The 19,867-nt window shown below is 37.9% G+C and overlaps 1 protein-coding gene across 1 annotated transcript in view; it reads right to left on the bottom strand.

Moving 5' to 3' along the window:
* Positions 1 to 12,527: 12,527 nt before the first annotated feature.
* Positions 12,528 to 19,867, bottom strand: part of DAW1 (dynein assembly factor with WDR repeat domains 1) — an 89,465-nt gene continuing 82,125 nt past the window's right edge. The window contains exons 10-12 of the mRNA XM_012642474.1: positions 16,885 to 16,961; positions 14,778 to 14,940; positions 12,528 to 12,732 (exon numbers count right to left, since the gene is read on the bottom strand). Of these exons, the coding sequence (XP_012497928.1) occupies positions 12,698 to 12,732; positions 14,778 to 14,940; positions 16,885 to 16,961 (275 nt within the window). The 3' untranslated portion in view covers positions 12,528 to 12,697. The remainder of the gene's footprint in view (positions 12,733 to 14,777; positions 14,941 to 16,884; positions 16,962 to 19,867) is intronic.

The following is a 19,867-nucleotide window of genomic DNA, read 5'->3' as shown; positions in this document are numbered from 1 at the left end:
TAATGATGACAGTTAAAGAAAAAGTGAAAGAAAGTGACCAAAATACATATGGAAAATGTCTCAGCTTCTTTAATAATCAGGAAAATGCAAATTAAAACAAAAATAAAGTAAGATTAGAAAAATTTAAATAATTGCTAACATTCAGTGCTGGCAAAGGTGCAGGGAAATAGGCACTCTCATGCAATGTTGCTGGAAATGTCAAATGGTAAATCTTTGGGGGAAAATTTTGGCAATATTATTAAGATACGCACACCAGTAACTTTATAACAAGAAAGTTACATTTAACCAATTAAGACTCATCTGGCCTGCTTGGCAATGCTTCTAGAACCTACTTCTAGACTTACTTCTGGAACCTAAACCAGGAATCTGGGTTCAAAGACAAAACAAGGCAATTTAATGAACACTGCAGAGAATCACGATGCTGCCATCTGCCTTTCCCCCATCACACACCAATTCTGAGACAGAGATTGCACGTGAATGGAGTTACAAGATAGCTTGAGGGGTCAGTAAGAAAAATGACTTTGAGATTTCATGTGAACTAGGCCTGAAAACCCAAATCAGATGTGGGAAATCAGAAATGGAAGAGGTGGAGAGAAGATCGTTCTAAGCACGAGAATGGTGTAGGCAATGGTAGGGGGACACAAAGATGAAACCACCTACGACATGGAGTGTGGGAGGACGGAAGGACTTATGATCTGGAAGCGATTGGAGTCAAAATGTGGAAGGCCTTGAACATAAAACTCAGATGTAGAGTCCCTCCAAGCAATATGGTGTTTTACACACGTTTGTATTGTTTTGCTTTATTTTTGTTTTGTGTGTGTATGTCATAATTTTTTTTATTGAAATAATAGTGTTCAACTAAAAATTACAGTTGATTCTTGAACAACACAGGTTTGAACTGCGTGAGTCCAATTATATCTTATTTTATTATATTATATTTTTCAACACATACAGTGGAAAATTTTTTGGAGATTTGCTACAATTTGGAAAAACTTGCAAATTACCTAGCCTAGAAATATCAAAAAAATTTAAAAAATTAAGGACGAGGTATGTCATGAATACATAAAATACATGTAGATACTAGTCTATTTTGGTATTTACTACCATACAATATACACATATCTTTTATAAAAAGTTAAAATTTATCAAAACTTATACAAACACAAACCATACACAGCACCATTCACAGTCAAGAGAAATGTAAACAAATGTAAAGATGCAGTATTGAATCAGAACTGCATAAAATTAACTGTAATACATTCTGTACTTCTGTAACAATTTTATAGCCACCTCCTGTTGCTGTTGATGTAAGCTCAAGTGTTATGAGTATCTGCTTAAAACTCCATGCGATGCTAATCATCTGTGTGAGTAGTTCATCTCTCCAATAAATTGCATATCACAGTTAAAAAGTGATCTCTCAATGGTTCTCGCATGTGTTTCGTCATGTGAGAGCATTGCATGTTTAGTGCAATACTGTAAACCTTGAACAACATAATGAAACCCATACAAAGTACCATTGGTAATGCAGGAAGTGCTCCCAAGAAGCAGAGAAAAGTCAGGACGTTACCAGATAAAGGCGAAATGCTAGATATGTACCATAGATTGAGATCTGCAGCTGTGGTTGCCCACCACTTTAGACAGACAATTCATCTTGTAAACAAACTGTGTAAACTTATGGTATCAATAAGTAACAGTATAGTACTCTTAATATATATTCCTTTTGATTTTCTTAATAATGTCTCCTTTTCTCTAGCTTACTTTATTGAAAGAATGCAGTATATAATACACATAACATACAAAATATGTGTTAATCAACTATTTATGTCATTGATAATGCTTCCAGTCAACCACAGGCTATTAGTATTTACAAGTTTGGAGAGTAGGGGGCCAGCACCAGGAACCCCTGTGTTGTAAGAGGATCAACTATACAATGAAAGTAGTTTCTATGCATTTTCTGTTATTCTAGTATTCTGAATATAGGCAAACTATTGCCATAGTTTGAGTTACATGGAGTAGCTTAAAATATGATGTGGATTCTGTGATTCAGGTTGTACTTTGATACGTCAGGAGCTTCTGGTGATACCTGCTTTCTTAATGACAGGAGTGGGCACCCGCCAATGGAATGCTGGACTTGGGGTAAGGACGTGTGGCCTTGAGTCTCGTTTGTTACCGACCATCTGTGTATCTTTGAAAAAATTGTTAACCTTCTTAAGCCTCAGCTTATCCTTCTGTAAAAGGAGCATCAATATACCTTCATTATGTGGCTGTCGTAAGTAATCAACTTGGCAACATTCACAAACACGCTTTGTAAGCAGCAAGGTGCTATCCAAGGTACAGCGCCAATGTGATTCCTGAATCCTTAACTCTGTTTTGGAAAGGTCACCCTAAGTGACACCTGCTTAAAAAACAATGTATTAGTCTACAGAGACAGAGTTCACAGGCCAGAGTATTTATAAACCTAGTTTTCATCTGGGTAAAGCATATTTTTGACAGATAGTTCTCAAGGGAAGCTTTTAAGTGTCAAGTTCATGGCCCCATGAATAGAGCCTATAATTGAGGGTAGTCAACTTTAGCTCAAAGGAGAGCTGCTAAGATATTTGAGAACATAAATGAGATTTTTAAGAATTAAACTTTTATGTAATATATTTGCATTTGTACTCTCATTCTTTGTAGTTTTTCAGTCCCATGCCTTCCCCTTGGAAAAATTTTTGTTTGCTTCTGACAGACACATAAGAGGTCTTTCAGTCTGAGACTGCCTTAAGCTCATTTTGTATTTTATCCAGTTCTTTTTAATTGTTTCATTGGAGGTTTGGTTCAAACTTTCTAGCTCATCATTACCTAAAGCATAAGTTCAGAGGATGGTAGTTCAGTAGAAATTAGAGCTTCCTAAACTTTAAGATGTATACAAATTACTTGGGTGTTAAATGGTGGAATTGTCAGCAGTAATTTCAGATTCCAACTCAGTAGGTCTGGAGTAAGGACCAAATTTCTGCATTTATAACAAGCTCCTAGGTGATGGCAATACTAAACTTTGAATAGCAAGAAGGCAGATAACATGTGTAAAGCTGGATAGGAATATTGAATGGAAGTTGAGAGAATTAAAATTCATGACAAAACTCATGCCAGGTTAATTTTTAAAACAACATGCTGCCCCAAATCAAACATGTTTGAATTTTTCCTTTATATTAGATATTTAGATACCAGGTATAATATACTAAATATTTATGTAGCTAGATATCCAGATACCCAAGTACCTAGAGATTGAGGCACATCTGAGAGTACCTGATGCAATGGTGAGGTTTTAGTAGAGATGATTTACAAGGAGTGGGGATTTTATAAGTTAGAGTAAGAAAGATAATATGGAGCTGTGGTCCCCAACTCCTGGGCTGCAGACCAGTACCTGGCCTTGGCCTGTTAGGAACTGGCCCGCACAGCAGGAGGTGAGTGGTGGGAGAGCGATTGAAGCATCATTTGTATTTGCAGCTGCTCCCCATCACTCACATCACCGCACAAGCTCCACATCCTGTCAGATCAGCAGCGGCATTAGAGTCTCATAGGAGTGTGAACCCTGCTGTAAACTGCACATGCGAGGGAGCTAGGGTTGCACACCGCTTATGAGACTCTAATGCCTGATGATTTGAGGTAGAACTGAGGCAGTGATGCTAGCACTGGAGAGTAGCTGCAAATACAGATTATCGTTAGCAGAGAGGTTTGACTGCACAATAAATATAATGAGCTTGAGTCATCCCGAAACCATCTCCCCACTCCTTCCATTGAAAAATTGCCCATGAAACCTGTCCCTGGTGCCAAAAATGTTGGGGACCACTGAGGAGATAGTATTATACCTGCTCCCTGCTCTACCCTCCACAAATTAGCGTTTAAGCCCTACAGAGGGCAGTTCTGCAGATAAAAGTTGAAGGAACTGTGTTCATGTTTCATGAGGCATAGGAGCATAAGTAGAATGTCACTCATCACCATCATCAGGTCTTGCAGCTTTGGGAGCTCAGGGAAACCAACCCCTACCCCATCCCCAGTAATTTGTACCCATAATGAGTACCAAGTAGGCATTTAAAAGTACTTGCTGAATGAATGATTTGCAGAGTGGGTGATATGATATCCCTCAAGTTCAATCCAAGGATACACTCAAGGCAGTCCAGAACAAAATACCTCATGTATATTCTACACTGACAGGAAACACTTCCAGGGACTGCTAGATAGAAGAGATTCTAAATTGAGGCCTTCAGTATACAAATGACTATAAGAATGCAATGGAATTTGAGCACTTATTATTACTATTGACCTGATTTGGACCCAGGAAATAAAGAAGCCTGAGGATTGACAGTGAACTTCAAATAATTAGTCTATCAGATACTGTCAAGGCACTGTGCTTATGATGACTATTACCATGGTTGTGGCAGATGTAAAGAACATAAAACACTGCTCCTACCCTCAAGAAGTTATAAGATTAATAAGAAAAAAGATACCAAACATTAAAAAACCATTGGTATAGACATAGTTGTAAATTATAGATATAGATATAAATTATAAATAGAGGTCTATTCTCATTTTTTGGCACCTCGAGGCCATGTATATCAAATTGCAAAGTGAAGGGTAGTTCTTAACTGGTTCTTAACTGGTGGCTCCACAGTATGGTGGATTGGAAAGTGTACAGATTTTTAAGCAGACGTTTTGGGGTTCAAATCTGTGCTCTGTCATCACTATTTAGATCATTTTATGTCGGCTTCTTAAATTCCAGAGAATTTGTGAAGTTTAAAAGTGATAACTTTTACAAATCACTTGCCACATAGAAGATATTTAATGATACATGTAAATGTCTTGACCTCTCCCTTTCTGCAGTATCAACAATTTTAAAATATGCTTAAATTCTAAGTCAAAGCTTTTTCCAATTAGGATTGTGATGACAGAGAATATGGAATATTTGGCAAAGAGATGCTGTGAAAGTCAACATCACTATTGCATAAAAACCCAAAGCAGTAGAAATGTAAGTCCTCTCACATCTTCTTACTCTGTATTTTGAAATTGATGCTGCAGGCAATGATTTATCTGGTCACACCATTCCAAAGTCGAGGCAAACAGACCTGGGATAATTAACTAATAAATTTTGTTCTTCTTTAATAACAAAGAAAAAAGATGATTCTTCCATAATCCTCAAAGTATATCATTTGCAGATTCTTTTTAATAAAAACGTGGCAAGAATAAATGGTAGAGAAGTTTTATTATTCAGAGAAGACTTAAATGCCAAAGTACAAATGCAATTTTCCCCTATCTTTTCACTCTGACCAGTTCAGACATATTTATTAATAATCACCTGTGGAAATACCTGCACAGAACAGATCTTCCTGGAACAATAGTGCATTGATTTATCTCAGCACCACCACATGCTGGTGCTTATCTGGCATCCCTGGAAATAATTATTTAGCACCAACATAGTAAGTTTAAAATCAGAATCTGCTTTAAGTAATGAAAGGTTTACTTTCAAATTAGCCTCTCTAAATGCCCTCAATTAACTCTGAACTCAAAGAAAAATGACTTTTTTATATATTGGAAATTGTTAATGTGGGCTTCGGAAAAATACGTTTTATAACAGATACTTGGTTGGGCATGCAAACATAGATGTTTGAGAATTCCCATATAGCAGGGCAGTTTAGTAGGAAAAGGAGCTTATCTTGAAGTGAAACATACTGACTTTATAAATCTCCTATGTTTATTTGAAGAGGCTTTAGGTGATCAGTGGAGGGGGGGTCCTTTCCCCACCTAAAGTCCCTTTGCTTTTCTGGGAAACAATGGGCCCTCATCTAGATACTTGTCCAGTAGTAGTTTCAACTCTCATCAGTTACTCCAGTAAAGGAGGAAAACATGGTGGAGTTGAAGTCTGACATTTGAAGATCCTTTTCCAACAATAAAAGAGAAATTGTGATCTGCACATGCCTCTTTTTCAGATGTCAATAGAAATAAAGAGGAAGAAAATCTAAAGATAGTTAGACCCAGGGATAAAAGGAGAAGTGTTAACTTTTACAATCCCACATAGAATTCTTGGAAGATGAATTTGGCTGTTTGAGGTTTAACTTGAATGCCACTTTAATTGCGAGATGATTAGTAAGCATCATTGTACCCAAGCATCCTGGAAACACCAAAACTGAAAACAAAGTCCCTGCTTTCCAGAAAAGCATTCTTGTAAACAACTGCAATATGCAGAGACTAGTCAAATGGTTTATACAAATAAATACCATAGAACATGATTCCTTTACAAATAAATTATCTATGTAAGGTATAATGTATTATACATTTTCAGCAACAAAACTTCCCTCTAAAGAAACTTGTTTTAAATATATATATTTGCATTCTTCTATCCTCTTCTTTCAAAGCAAATCTAAAAGGAAGACCATATAGATATTTAAAATATTGCCTGAAACAAAATTTTTACAGGCAGCCAATGCTACAAAAAAGTTTTGATTAAAAATTGTGAGCATTAGCTCCAATGCTTGAGAAAGCAGCTGATGCTATTCTACATACAGGCCACCTGCTTTTCCCGAGGGAGTCAGTAAAACCTGAGTGACTCAGAGATGCACAGTGGAGGAAGGAAGGCGCTGTGCTGCAGCGTCAGCAGAAGGCCCTCAGGAAGGCAAAGAGCTGCCTTGCGCTCTTCGAGAAGGGCAGCTCCTGCAAGATCACCTTTCGCATCACACAAGGCAGCGCCGATTCCAACCTTGCAGTGGCACAGTCTTAGTGGCCCAAGGGAAGAGCAAGGACGCTTACCTACCGTCAACTGTACCACGGGCATTGGACTAGTGACTGTTTCTTCAAGTGTATTATATCATATTTTTCTATTATTATTAATACATTTCCATCTTGTAGACAAGGAAACACAAATTCAGAAAGGTGAAATGGCTTGTTCATAAATACTAGAATGGTGTCTTATTCCAAAGTCCATACTCTTTGCCACACACCACATTCGGTGAGTTTTTTCTCCCACTATCAGGAATGTCAAGATGCCATCGGCCTTTGTTTGAACTCTGCCCTCTGCCCTCTGTAGGACACCAGCCTGCACTACCAAGGATCTTCTTAAGGACAAGCCTTGACAGAAAATCTCTCACCCTGCACAGAAACAGCAATATATTAGATTGAACCACATGAAATTACTTTTTGTAGATCAAGATTTGTCAAAATTGGCAACTTCATAGCATTTAAAATAATCGCCTATCATGGTAATAACCCAAGAGCATTGTAACAGTTAATCTACCATCTGTTGGAGATTTTCTGGCCTAGAAAAAAATTCATATGTCCTTTTGCCTCAGGCACACCTAGAAAACAAGTCTCCTCTTGCCTGGGGAAAGATGCCCAGCGTCATCCTCCACTCCAGGAATATACACCCCTCAGGGCAAGCAGAGAAAAATCATACCTGAATTAAGCATAAATTCAGGCATTCCCCCTGGAATTGCTATTGCCATAGTTAAAGACAAGGGAATGTGTTCTAGAAATACCTGCAGGTAACAAAGTGTGTAGATAAAGAAAGCCACGAGCCACAAGAGTTTCCAGGGGTCCTCACATTTGCATAAGTCAACACTTGGAACGCTGAAGGTCAGCACACTGGAGGTGCCCCTGTGAAATCTGTCTGCGACCGACCATTTATTCTAAAGGGGCACTGGCTTCTTTGATTAGCACTATAAGCAATTACAATTCAAATTTTGGGGCATTTGTCTACTCCTCCAATACGTGTGAATCACTGAAATTCGAATACTGGGGCGTATTTCCACCTTCAAGATATTTTTAATGTGTTTAATAAATTCCTTCTACTTTTTCTAATGAAATTGGAATAGTACTCATATCAAGTACTGGGAGAAGAGTTTCAGAATTTTAAAAATCTACTCAATTAATGATATTTACATTTTCTTCTTCCTCCCCAACTATGATTTCCATTGCTGTGCAGACTGAAAGAGGCATCTTAACTGCTTAGAAATTCACAACTTTGCAAAGGCGAAAAGGTACCAAAAAACTGGGCTGGTTCAGAGTAGGACCACCACATGTTTATTAAGCTGAACTAAAATTTTATTCACATCCCTGGACACATAAGAATTCAAGAGAGATAAGCACTGAAACTATTCACTGCATTTCTTTAAGCCCCCTTTGGTTTCCTAGAAAAAAAGGTAAATTGGAAGGTTTATATCTATTTCAAGGATGCTCCAAACCATATATATTAATATTAATGAGAAAATTTGTCTTGAATGTGTAAACTCTTTCATAGCTCTTAAACCCATTAAATCCAAGTCGTTGAAACACTGTACACAAACAATATTAGCTGCCATTAGGAGGGCACATACTATGTATCAGACTCTTCATGTATCTATTAATTTATTTAATCCTCACAAATTGCCCCAATATTAAAATTAGTACCATTTTATAAATGAGAAAACTGAGTCATGGAGTATTTGAATTCTCAAGGTCTCAGAGCCAAGTGGTGGCACAGGATATTAAGACAGACATTCTGATTCTAGAGTCCATATTTTCAATATCGAAATACTATCACTCAGGAGAAACTGGCTATCGTGGCAGCCACTTCTCCCCCCAAATATGGACCATTATGACAGTTTGATGTCAACAAAGCACCCACTGACCTTCACTTGTTCCAAGAAATGGCCACCACGGAAAACCCTCCCCCCATAACATTGAGCAATCCTTCCTCTTTTGAAATGTCCCCAAACTGCATGCTTGCCCTCTTGCAGCCAACCAAGAATTGCCAAATGTACCTGAAGACCAATCAGAAAGTCTCCCTGCTTCCAAAGTTCCTATCTTAATAGGACCCTTGTCAATAAGAGACCATCCAGCATTTCCTCCTCCAACTCAATAAAATTGACTGAACCTCTGATCTCCTACTAAAAGGAACATGGCATCACATACCTTTCTTTGCTACAAGTTTATGAATAAGCAGCCTTTCTTAATCTGGTCTCAGACTTAACTTTTAACAACCAAACACAAATCAGTTGGACCCTTTAGGTTTACAGGTAGGTAAAAATCATACAATTCAAAAGATTCACAATTCTTAGACTCTCAATCCATTGAAAACACAACAAACTTTAATAAAACAAAAATAATCTATGCTACACTCTGATCAGATACTAATATTAAAAGACATAATTGAGTGCTGGATTCCTTGAGAGACTGTGTCATTATAAAATAAATGATCATAAAATGGTTTCCAACAGAGGGACCTATAAAGAAAAATGGAACTATCTCCTATTCACCTGCTGGTCTGTGTCCTCACAGATAGATGGGAAAATGTCTCTACAGTGCACCAGGATTAATGAGGCATGTCATGTGCCCCAGATCTGCCAAGATGGTCCTAAGCTTTAAACTATAGCACAATCCGAGCATTGTTATATATCCCCACATGAACCTGATCTGTAAGGGGCATCGAATATAAAGTTTACTCTTTATACTCTTCATTCGTAGCTGTAAGAAAAGCAGGAACTTATCTGTCTAAACACTGCCACCTGCTGAGACAAGAGAACAAATACAAGTGTGCAAGGTTATGTACTTCAAAAACATTTTTCTAGTTCTCATTAGGGAGAGCAGTAGAAAGTATGCTCTTCGTTGTTCAGTAAAATACATGAACATCTGACTTATGGAAATTATTTTGATTAAGATCCCATGGTCCCAAGAAAATAGTAGCAAAGACAACTTTGTTCAAAGTGTTGCATCCAACATTTTCCAAAAAGTAAAACAAATAGCAGTCCGTGACTTCACTGTATTTATAGCTTTCCATACAACTGTTCTGGAATTCCCATCTATTGCATATTCACAAATAGTCATAAACTCATTTTTAAGCTTCCAGGTAATACAACCTGAAACTCTAAACACAAGAGGAAATTTAGGAGTAGAGAGAAACTGATGGTTTTTCCCTGATGTATATAGTTCAGGGAGCTCCACCACACAACTTTATCATTTCCCCTCCATATTCTAAGTCGATATCATCCTGGGAATTTCTTATAAAAACCAAGGTGTTCCAGAAGAAAGGGAAGGAGAGGAAAGTGGGGGAAGGTAGCAAATAAAGGGGTAAAAGACTCAAAGTTACACCAATTCCTAAACACGTGCTGTCAGCTCTAAATTCCTGCTTCATTCCTCTTACTAAATGAACTAATTATGCAAACATCTTATAAATTGTATAATACACAAACATTTGGCTTTTTTCTGTTTATATTAGAAAGATGTAATCTGACAGGGCAGAAGGAAACTAGGGCAATTAACTAGAAGACGGTTTCACTTTCCATTTCTAGTGCAAGGGTGATAATGAGATTATAGATTACAGATTAAAATGGCAATAAGCCTTAATAGTTAGGATTTATTTTTCAATTGAGGAAAGTATTTATGATTTGGTGGATTAGAAAAAATAAAAGAAAAAAGTGAACGATGATGCCATTGTTAGCAGGAATAGCACTGCTAAGATGATAAAGAAAATGGAAGGAATTGGGAGGGTGGTAAGTAGTTCTCTTTTGAACTTGATGCGTTGCCACAAACCTTCAATTTGTAAAAAACAAACAAAAAAACCCACACAGTATCTGCAAAGCACAATAAAGTGAAGCACAATAAAACGAGATATACCTGTATAAAGATATATATAACGCAGTATTATTTAGCCTCGAAGAAGAAAATTGTCATTTGCAACAACGTGGATGAAGCTGGAGGACATTATGCTAAATGAAATAAGCCAGACACAGAAAGACAAATATTGTGTGATCTCACTTACATGTGGAATCCAAAAAAGTAGAACTCAACAGAAACACAGTGAAGGGTGGTTGCCAGGGGTCAAGGGATGGGGGAAATGAGAAGATGTTGGTTAAAGGGTACAAACTTGCAGTTATAAGATGAATTAGTTTTGGAGACCTAATGTACAGCATGGTGACAATAGTTAACGGTGATTTGCTAAGAGAGTAGATCTTAAGTATTCTCTCCACATAACAAGAAAGGTAACTATGCAAGGTGATGGATTTGTTAATTAGTAGTTTGATTGTGGTTATCATTTCACAATGTACACTTACATCAAAATATCAAGTTGTGTACCTTGAATATATGCAACTTTTACTTGCCAGCTTACTTAATAAGCGTGAAAAACTAATAACATTTAAATGATTTGCTTTAAAAAAAAAGAAGTAGCCAAATTGTGGCAAAGTTTTCTCTAATCCAAGCTCTCATTGGCTTCACCGTCTTACAACTTCCTCTTTCCAACAGCCACATCAAAGTTTTTACGTATTTTGTTTTGGGTTTATTTTTTTTTCTTGAAGGTAAACATCCATAGATGATCGAAGATGTAATTCTCATCTCAATTCATCCTACGGGTACATCTGATACTCTTCTCCCATAATTAAATCTTTATTACTTAAGAACATAGTGTAATGGAGACAGAATCCTTGTGTTCTAAAACCAACTTCACCACCTAACATCTGGATGCCTTGGCAAATGATTTAACTTCTCTGTGATTCGCCCTGCTCATTTTTAAATCGGGACTTTTATCTACTTTGTAACGGTTGCTAGGAGGATTAAATGAAATGATCTACATAAAGTGGTTGTGCATTGTTGGCACATAGTAAGCACTCAACCATGTCCTCTACTACTTGCATTATTTTAAAAAATGAGTTCTAGACTAGTTCTAGAGATCTATTGTACAGCATAGTACCTATAGTTCACAATATGGCATAGAGCACTTTAAAATATGTCAAGAGGATAGAGCTCACATAAAGTGTTCTTACCACAAACAACAAAAAACACAAGGAAATTGTCGAGGGTGATAGACATATTTAGGACTTTATTCTGATGATAGTATCACAGGTATATACACATGCTCAAATTCATGAAAATGTATCATTAAATATGTGCAATTTTTGTATATTAATTGCATCTCCATAAAGTTTTTCTAAAGGAAAATGATTTCATAAGATTCTCATGCATTCTCTTGCTCTAGATTCAGGCATCATTAGTGTTTGCTAAGTACTTTATCTTTTAAAATTAATTTTTAATATGTATTTGTGCACTTTTACACAGAACAGGATTTTTAAAACCTTTGCTTTTAATATTTCAGGAGTACTCAGTCTGGTGTTTGATCATTTTCTCTCATACTTCAATTGTTTTCCACCCAAATTTTTAAATTCAGTAGTCTAAATGTCTATTCTGTTTAACTTTTCCTTAGAAGGTTCAACATTTTTTCAGTCAACTATCAATCCAACATATATGTACTATTAAATAAGAACCAATTTGTTTTCCTCATGTCACCCTAAAAACATAAATTACAAATACAGATATACAATACACAAGTAATCTTCTCCAAGAACTTTATTCAATAGAAATTAGAACAAAAGCCTTCAAGGTAGAATCTAAGAAACACTTTATTAAATCATTCTGATTTCATTTATCAGCATCGTGATGCTATTAAAAAATAAAACACAACTAAAGTAAACAGTGGCATTAGCCAAACATAATGCTGTTTCCTGTTATCGCATCAAATAATATCAAGAAATGGTATAACTTCATCAGTTTTAATGATCATATCTGTGAAGTAAGGACAGAGTATATAAACACTTGTAGAAAAAGAAGAAGAATATGAAATATTAAAATAGCTTGCTCTCTGTGAAGCGCAAGTTCCTGATCACTGCTGCCCCAAGTTTGCCCACAGACCAGCTTCCTTCAGTCAACGCCATATTCTACAGGTATTGTCCTTGCTGCCTAATAAAACAAATATCAAAGAGTTAGTTTTCTGCTCATTTTATTCACTTCACTGTCTCCTTTTACAAGTTGGCATTTCCTGGCTGTGCTAAACGCACCAGATTCTCAGTGCCTGGCTACCGAGCCCCGAAGCAGCTCATGTATTTTTGAAGTAAGGGTTTTTGGTTTTTTTCATGATTTCAGCAGGGTTCACATTCTGCTCACACCAGCAAGACTCGAGGCATCTTAGAACTGAAGAGGATCTGAGGGTGCAGCCACTTCCGCCATCCCTCTGCCCTCTCCTCGAACATCGCCGCCCAGTGGAAATTCAGTGACTCCGAATTTCCCCAGGTCTGGGTGAGAAGCTAAGCGGAGGCAGGACATCCCACTTCAACAGGTTTTCCTCATCGCCAATAGGTACTACTGGTTCTTTCACCCTTCGGGACCAGGCACATAACATAAATAAATATATGAAATGTGAGGGTTACAGGAATTGGGAAAGCCTGTACAAACTGCACATCCCACAAAAAGACACCTCATATTTCTAATAATGTAAAGACCATGCCAGCCACTTTTATGCCAGTCTATAATTCCAAACCCAACCTCAGGCAGCCCACTAAAAACTACCTGTGGTTAATCACACTGAGTTTCGCCCAGAAAACAGGGCAGATAGTTTTAAATAAAGCAATTTCTCTACAGATGGTGATATAGAAGTGTCGCCCTGTTCTAATAAGCTCTTGTCCAGTGAGCTAGTATTTAGCACTTTGGTGCTTTGGGATACACACTAAATCAATAATATCTTAAAAGAACTCAGGAATTCAAGTGCCAGCACTAAAGCAAGGCACAGATGAATACTATTCCTTCCCCCTGGACTCGCCAGGGTCTTCCGTGAAAACGGCTTAAGGGCAGAGGTATTGCAGAGCCAGCCTCCTGTGCACAAGGAAAGGCTGGTCCCGCACAAAGCCAGCCCAGCCTTCCTTTCTCCTCACGTGGCAGCAGCTCCCTGCAAGGCGTCATCTATCACAGCCCCTGCGTCTTTCCTCATCATGGGGGAGGAATTGACCGTGTGTCCACAATAAAATAATGTGGCTTATTATGGCAGTGCTTTAGAAGTACCTACATCTTAGTGAACACTTGAAAATCATAAGCCCAAAGAAAGTAACACGTGATTTTAGAACTTACCCATAATTAAGTAGAAAGGGGAGGTATTTTAGGCAGTAAAGGGAAACAATTCTCAGCACCCCTGAGGTTATATGGCTAGGAAGCCTACTATTCAGCCAATATGTAAAGCCAACCTTGGATATGTGACATTTAACTTATTAGACCAGTTTGACAATGTTTAAATTAGCTCAACGCAATGAGAATCACTGGTAACTGGGTAGATCTGGTCCTCTGTCCTGGCTTAGGGCATCCCTACCCTCATGCTATTGTAGCACCTGCTCTCTGCCAAGGCCTCCCCTAGAGGCACCATGCTAATATTATACCATAATCTTGTCGCTTTCCTCCCCTGCCCATAATCTCAATTAACCTATTCTCAATCCAGTTTTTATAAAACATTGCAATTAACTCATTATAAATTGTTAATGGTTGAAAAATGTTCAACATATGCTCTTCCCCAAAAATATTAGTGCTTTAGCAGGGGATATCTAAAGAGAAAACAACTTAGCTCAAAGAATAAATCTTCTAATGGGCTAAAAAGCCAATTGTGGAAAACGCTGGTCCTGACTTGGTTACTAATGCTTACTGACATCAATTGAAAATTAACCATTCAATTGATGAACGACATCTGGGGAAATGTAGTACCCAGTAAGGCAGGCCACTAAATTATTACCTTGTCTAGAGCAACTAAAATTCAAACTTCACAAAGCCTTACAGTCAATGGCAGAGATCGCTCTTGTGGGTCCTGATGCACTAAAATTTAATAACAGAAATAGAACAGCAGCCCAAGATGAGCCAGGGGCCAAGTGGGAGGGGTTGGAGTGAACTCCTTTCAGAATTCAGCTTTGGGAACCCTAATAGCCAATTAAAAACTAAAACGGAGTCTATGGTACTCATTTCTCCCATACCTGTAATGACTATGTTGCCTTTATAGTTAAAAGCGCATGAAAAGATTTCATCAGTGTGCCCCTCAAGAACCTGGAGGCACTGGCCAGTCTGAGCATCCCAGATTCTAGCTGTTTTGTCAGAGCTGCCAGTTAGAAGACGGTTCCCCTGGGGGTTGAAAGAAATCTACAAAAGGGAAAGAAAAAAATGATCACAGGTTTATGTAATGGTGCCCAATATATTTTTCATCAGCAAAAAGGAGACATTGCTAAGCACCTGTCGCCTTCCCAGCCTGGTCTTTATTCTTACACAGAACAATTTCTTCATGACGGGAAAAACATCACAGGGACTAATACATGAAAGTTAAAATCCAGAGAGAAAAGTTTACGTGTCTGTTCCTCAGAATTCTAAGAATAAAGACCAAATCACCCTTATAAGTTGAGTATTTTCCACTCAGCTTCTTTCCAAAGACTCATAATGCCCTTTTCTGTGCAAAGAGGCAGAGCCCTGGTGTGGATGAAAACACAAGTCAAGTTTCTTCGTATCCAAACTATGGTGTCATCTTTGTCATCAAAAACATGAAGATCCGTGTCCTTTAGTTGTGAGTTAACCAACCCCCCCCATCCCCCAAATCCCTGGAGAATATTACTGCCATGTGAACACCATAAAATAAAAAAAAAATGAAGATCACCTTTCAAGCTGTGCCATAGGATCAGTGAACATCAGGACCAACAAGAAAGGATATTCTCATCTGTTGCTACCCAAAGTATAGCACTTTCTGTCAATATGCTTCAGTGCCACCCATGTGCCAGGCGTTGCCAACTGGTATCTGAGTGGCAGTCAAAGGAACCATTTCCTCCATTCCTTTGGGTGCCACGCTTATATCCCCCTCTAGTCGTCAGAAGATAACAATTTGGGCCACCTCCTCTATGACTGAAGATCTGAGGAGGGCAGGGCCATGCCTGTTTTACATCACTATGTCACCAGTGCCTGCGCGATGCTAGCGCAGTGGACGCTCTCTGGAAGTGTCTGCTGAATGCATAAATGAATGAATCAATACTTTAGCTTTGCACCCCACAGAAATGCCATCACTAGATGGCAATTCAATAAATAAAATATTCACTTAACAAGCATAAAATTTAAGAACACAGGGGTTGACAACTCTTTGTATTCACTCGTTCATGAAAACAGATGTGTACTTGTTGAGGGGACCTGACAGACCTGTCAACAGCTGCCGAGCCAGACACTCAGAAACGTGGCCAGGGCTCTCTCCTCAGCCCACCTCCCACGCCCCACTTTCCCACCCCCTCCTGCCATCCCTACGCCTCCTGGCCAATGAAGAGGGTGTGGGCTGCACTGCCATGGAGAGCAGCACGGACCAGCCAGAGGGCAATGGCCACCGGCGGCAAGTGCAGAGGCAGGAGGGGCGAGAGTACAGCATGGGCAGCTCCAGGGTCTAGATGGAGCTTTCAGAGACCTGAAACCATCAAGCTGATATTCTACGAAGAAGGAGCAAATCTGATCTCAGAGATGAGACCAAGAAATTGGGCTGAGCTGGGAGGTGAGAGCCACCAAGTCCCAGCTACACTACAATTTTCTGATGACACATCCAAAATCACTGACTGGGTGGCCCTGTTCCATGAACAATCCTTTAGGAGGAGTTTATACAAAATCCTAAGCTACAGCTTTGCAGTTTTAAAATGAATAATTTTATACTTTAAGTGTTGAATATTTCCAGGAAATATTTCCTCAGTTGCATCTAATTTACAGAACACTTGATACTTGCTACACAGCATGATTGTTGCGAAATATCAACTTGCGTGTTTACCAGAACTAGAAAAAGCACTTCATAAGCTCCTAAGTTGCTGTGTTAAGTATTTTCAGATAACTAAATCGTTTGATGATGGTCGAGGAGAATGCTGCTTTATACTTTTTTAAAAGGTTGTAGAACTCATTTATTATACTGAGCTTGAGGACACACTTAAAAATAAAGTCTTTATGTAAATGATTTCTAGAAAGGATAATTGAACAAATCTTAGTACCTCAGTTCCAATAGAGACCTATTCATATTAAGCACGCTGTTTATTTTTGGAAAGTAAATAAACTGCTCCAAATATGAAAGCAACTCACCTTTGAAATTTCACCTTCATGGCCTTCCAATTTGGCAATGCATTTTCTTGTGGCTGCACTGAAAACTCTTGCTGTTCCTTTTTGAAAGAGGTGGGGATATATATAAATTCGTCTTAAATACACAACTTTGGACCAAAGACCTTGCATAATCTAAATATCTATTTCTCTGACACATGAGCTCTGTGCAAAGTTTGTCTTCTTGCCTGTGGTGAGAACCACCTCTTAATACTTTAAACACAAGCTGGTCCCACTGCAGAAGAGGGTGAACAGGAGCTCCTCTTTAGCACTGAGCTTATTAGAAGAGATAATGCATTCCAAGGTAGAAAGGGGGATGAGAAAAAAGGAATTCAGAAAGAAAAAAATATTTTAAAGAGAAAAGGGGGAATCAAAGAAAGTTTCAAGAGACAGGTGATGAAATCAGCAGCAAGACCAGGATGCTGCACCAGGTATGAGTCTGAGTTTGTGGGAGGTGCACAGGACATTCCTCAGAAGGAGCATCAGCCACTACTCAGTGTGCAAAGAAGAGGCTCTAGGAGTGGTTTCCCACATAAAGAGCTAATAGAATGTTTTATCCCCTCTGGGCCATCAGTGCCCAGAAATGCCAGACACACAGTAGACAATAAATAGATGTAAGATAGATGGATGGATGGATGGATGGGTGGATGGATGGATGAATAGGTGGATAGATGGATAGATGGAAGAAGTTCTATGTACATCTCCTTAGAACTAAGGAATGGAGGAATTAAATAAGCACAGAAAGAGAAAATTACCAATAGTAAAATTTTTGTCAGAAGAAAAGTTACAATTTACCTGGCCAGATGATGGATGCTTTCTTATCTCAAATGATAGCATGATATAGAAGTGAAATATAGCAAGGATAGGAAATTTTAGATACTTGATTTGCATTTAGAGAAAAGCAAAATATTTTAATAACTTTTTACTTACCTTTCTGACAAGGTCAACTTCAGGAGGAAGTAGACAAAATGATAAAACATGCTATTTTAGAATTAATGTGATTTAAAAAATACAACTTGCTACTTGGTTGGATATTTCAAAAGCCTTAAAGAAAAGTGACCAACTTGTCTTGAGGATTTATTTATAACATGAAGGGGTATGACCTGCATAGACCAGTATTCTAAATTTTACAAAACCCTATTTTTAAACTTCAGAAAACACAGAAATAAATACAGAGCCTGCAATTCTGTAATTTTAAAAAAAGACAAGAATAAGGACAACAACAAAAAAATAAGCCTTGATAATAGTTCCAGTGAGGAAGAAAAAGGAGATTATATAAAGAAACGTGAGGCTGCATAGGTAACTAAATGTTAAATGACATCCAAATTTTTAGAAGGCAATTAGGGGCAAAGACCAGAGATAAATAAAAAAAGATTGGTCCAAACATCAAGACTTCTTAGGAAGCACAGAATGAGAAGAGGTTTACAAGACATGCCAAAAGAAAAAAATAATTTTCTTTGAAGTAAAGTTTTATTGAACAAGGAAAAAATAAAATTGCTAGGGGAAATATCAGATAATAGAGGAAACGAAACTAGAAGAATTGAACTTATGTTTTAGTCTCACCCATCCCTAAGCATTCTGACCCTCTGACCATACTGCTTTCTTGTCCCATGGTGCTGACCAGCGTCTCGCATTCAGTACCATCAAACACTCTGTGTAATCTAACATGCCACATAATATTCATTTATGACATTACTTATTGTCTGTTTCCCCATCCACAGTATAACACCACAAGGGCAGGGATTTCCAACTCTTTTGTTCACTTGTATATGCCATATTCCTAAAACAATTCCTGGTGCAAAGTAGGTACCTCAATACATATTGTTGAATGAATTCTTTCTATCAATGTGAATGATATTTAAAATGAAAAGGGTGGACTAATTACGGTTGGGGGATGATTTTTTAAAGCCAAGATCTAGCCAGGCATGGTGACTCATGCATGTAATCCTAGCACTTTGGGAGGCCAAGGCAGGATGGTAGGTTAAGGCCAAGAGTTCAAGACCAACCTGGACAACTTAGTGAAACCTCAACTCTACAAAAAGTAAGAAAAATTAGCTGGGCATGGTGGTGTGCACTTGTAGTCCCAGCTATTCAGGAGGCTGAGGCAGGAGGATCACTTGAGCCCAGGAGTTAGAGGGTGCAGTGAGTTACAATGACGCCACTGGGCAACAGAGCAAGAGCAAGACCCTGTCTCAAAAAAAAAAAAAAAAAAAACAATATCTGTGAGAATATGAAAAAGGAAATAGTTAAAAAAATAAAATTCTCTGGACTCAGGATGTTTACATTCCAGAATATAAAGTGGATTTGTATGTATGATCAAAGGATCACCTTCAAAAAGTCCTAGTGAATAAAAGAACAAGCATGCAGATGCAATTCTGAAAAGGAAGACAACAATGCAATACAGCATAATTAAAATAAATAACCAGCAAAATTCCATAACTGATTAAAATATAAAGGATATGTGACTACTCAAAAGTATGTTCATCACAAGGAGTATTCCACCTGTCAGAATTTTTTAATCCAAAGATTCTTTGGAAGTATATTTTATTTTTTTAAATCTGTAATTGACAAATAAAGATTGTATATATTCAAGGTATACAACATGATGATTTTATATATGTACACATTGTGCAATGATTGTCGCAATCAGATTGATTAGCACACTCATCACCACTCATGCTATACACCTTAGATCTCCAGAACTTGTTCCTCTTGTAACATAATGTTTATACCCTTTGACCAGCATCCCCCCATTTCCCCACCACTGACCCCTGACAATCATCTTCCTATTCTCTGTTTCTATGAGTTTAACTTTTTCAGATTTCACATACAAGAACATCATACAACATTTGTCTTTCTGTGTCTGGCTTATTTCACTCAGCACAATGTCCTCCAGGTTCATCCATGTTGTTGCAAATGGCAACATTTCCTCCTTTTATATGGATGAAAAATATTCCATTATATATAA

The sequence above is a fragment of the Propithecus coquereli genome, unplaced genomic scaffold, assembly GCF_000956105.1.
Source record: "Propithecus coquereli isolate 6110/MARCELLA unplaced genomic scaffold, Pcoq_1.0 Scaffold18, whole genome shotgun sequence".
Classification (NCBI taxonomy): Eukaryota; Metazoa; Chordata; class Mammalia; order Primates; family Indriidae; genus Propithecus; species Propithecus coquereli.
The sequence above is the reverse complement of the archived record's forward strand: the minus strand, read 5'-3'. Positions and strand labels throughout refer to the sequence as shown.